Source organism: Microtus ochrogaster, chromosome 5 (assembly GCF_000317375.1).
Source record: "Microtus ochrogaster isolate Prairie Vole_2 chromosome 5, MicOch1.0, whole genome shotgun sequence".
Lineage (NCBI taxonomy): Eukaryota > Metazoa > Chordata > Mammalia > Rodentia > Cricetidae > Microtus > Microtus ochrogaster.
In genome coordinates, this window is record NC_022012.1 from 38,833,814 (window position 1) to 38,835,665 (window position 1,852).

Consider the following 1,852-nt stretch of genomic DNA (forward strand, 5'->3'; position numbering starts at 1 on the left):
ACCAGATGAATACGATAAGTCCCAGTTAGATTTTTTTTTTAAAGGGAGAGAGAGACAGGGCCTATCTACATAATCCTGGCTGTTCTAGCACTAGGTACGCAGACCAGGAAAGCTTTGAACTCAAAGATCTGCCTGCTTCTGCCTCATAAGAGTTGGAATAAGAGGAGTATGCCACCACACCAGACCATCCCATTACATAGCTCTTCCACCTTGCTTTACTGTCAAAGTTATTATAAACATATGTCTAAGAATACTACCCCCTACTATTCTTGCTTGAGGCAAATATTCAAATTGACAAGTACCCCCAACACTTTTACAGAATAATTAAGACAAATAATCCAATTTTCTTTTTTGTAATTATTTTTGAGATGAGGTCTCATATAGCCCAAGTTGACCTTAAACTCCTGTCTCTCCCCCATATCTCCTTTTGAGACAAGGTCTCATTATATTATACGATCAGGCTGGTCTTGAACTCCTTGATTCAAGTGATCTTATTTCAGTCTTTTCAGTTGTTGGTGTATGCCACTACATCTGCTTAGATTTTTGGTGTCTCTCTTTTTAAAGATAAGAGTTTCATTGTATAACTATGGCTGCCTGGAACTATGTGGACAAACTTGTCTTTGAATCTCCCAACTCTACCTCCCAATGGCTAAGCCTACAGATGTGGGCCATTATGCTTGCAGAATAATGTTTTAAACCTGAATTAAAACTGTATCATCATGTATTATGTACCATATATACACACACACACACACATACATACATACACACACACACACATCTTTTCTAATTGAAGGTTAAACAGACACACACTCAAATCTGTACCAATGTAACAAGGCCAAAGACAACACAACTTACTATCAGAAAAGGAAAAACTGTGACCATCTATACAGTACTGGACAGAGAAACACTGCTATTTGACAGTTGGTATTTTATTCAGATAGCAGTCTCATTACATGTGGTCCAAGAATATTGAAAGAACTCAAATAAAATCAGATGTGAAGGTCAGTCTTCACACATCATAGCCAACGATGCCACGTTTGCCTATGATCTCTCCGACATAAAACCACATCCACACCTCAGTGGCCACCAAACCATTCAGCACAGCTTCCTGGAAAAGAGAAGGCACAATTTTTAAGATACTTTAAAAAATAAACAAACAAATAAAAAAACCCAATACATATTTGAAACTATTCTCTCAGATTGACAGAGAACATAAGGAATTACTGATGTTCAATGTTCAACTTCTGAGAACCTTGAACTTTCAATTTTGTAAACCAAATGGGCCTGAGCTTATAAATTCTTTCAAAGGAATTTTTAAAGACCTGAACTGACTTAACCCTTTCATTATTACTTTATGAGACATTTTATGGGCCCTAAAACAACCCACATCCTGGAAGTGGCTCAAACATAAGACAGGGCACTCATAGGAAGGCTTGTCTCTGAACAGACACTTCTGTCCATCAAAGATGAAGAACCCTGTCTTCTTCTCTTTTACACCCCATTTTCTTCATTTTTATTTACTACTATTTGGTTTAATTCTTTCCAAGTATTCAATATTCATTTTATGTTCTAAGTCCTTGGAGAGGAAAAAAAAACCCACATATGGTTCTAGAAAGCACTGTTTTATTCAAACACAAACTAGGATCTAGAAACTCTTACTTGGAAAAAAACTACTTAGATGCCTTTACTACTATCAATAGGGGCATTTCTGGAGGTCATTTCCCCTTCGGTTATGCCAGAGGCCACTAGAAGCCTCCTGTCACCCCACTCCCCAGGTGAGGGCTCTAGCCCCAGCAGTTATTAAAACTGAAACTTAAAAGTCAAGTTCCAATTCTTTTTTTTTTTTTTT

General features: G+C 37.3%; 1 protein-coding gene across 1 annotated transcript in view; it reads right to left on the reverse strand.

The window, feature by feature from the left end:
* Positions 1 to 899: 899 nt before the first annotated feature.
* The window catches only part of Atp5mg (ATP synthase membrane subunit g), a 6,774-nt gene continuing 5,821 nt past the window's right edge, over positions 900 to 1,852 (reverse strand). Inside the window, exon 3 of the mRNA XM_005347212.3 lies at positions 900 to 1,113. Within this exon, the coding sequence (XP_005347269.1) occupies positions 1,013 to 1,113 (101 nt within the window). The 3' untranslated portion in view covers positions 900 to 1,012. The remainder of the gene's footprint in view (positions 1,114 to 1,852) is intronic.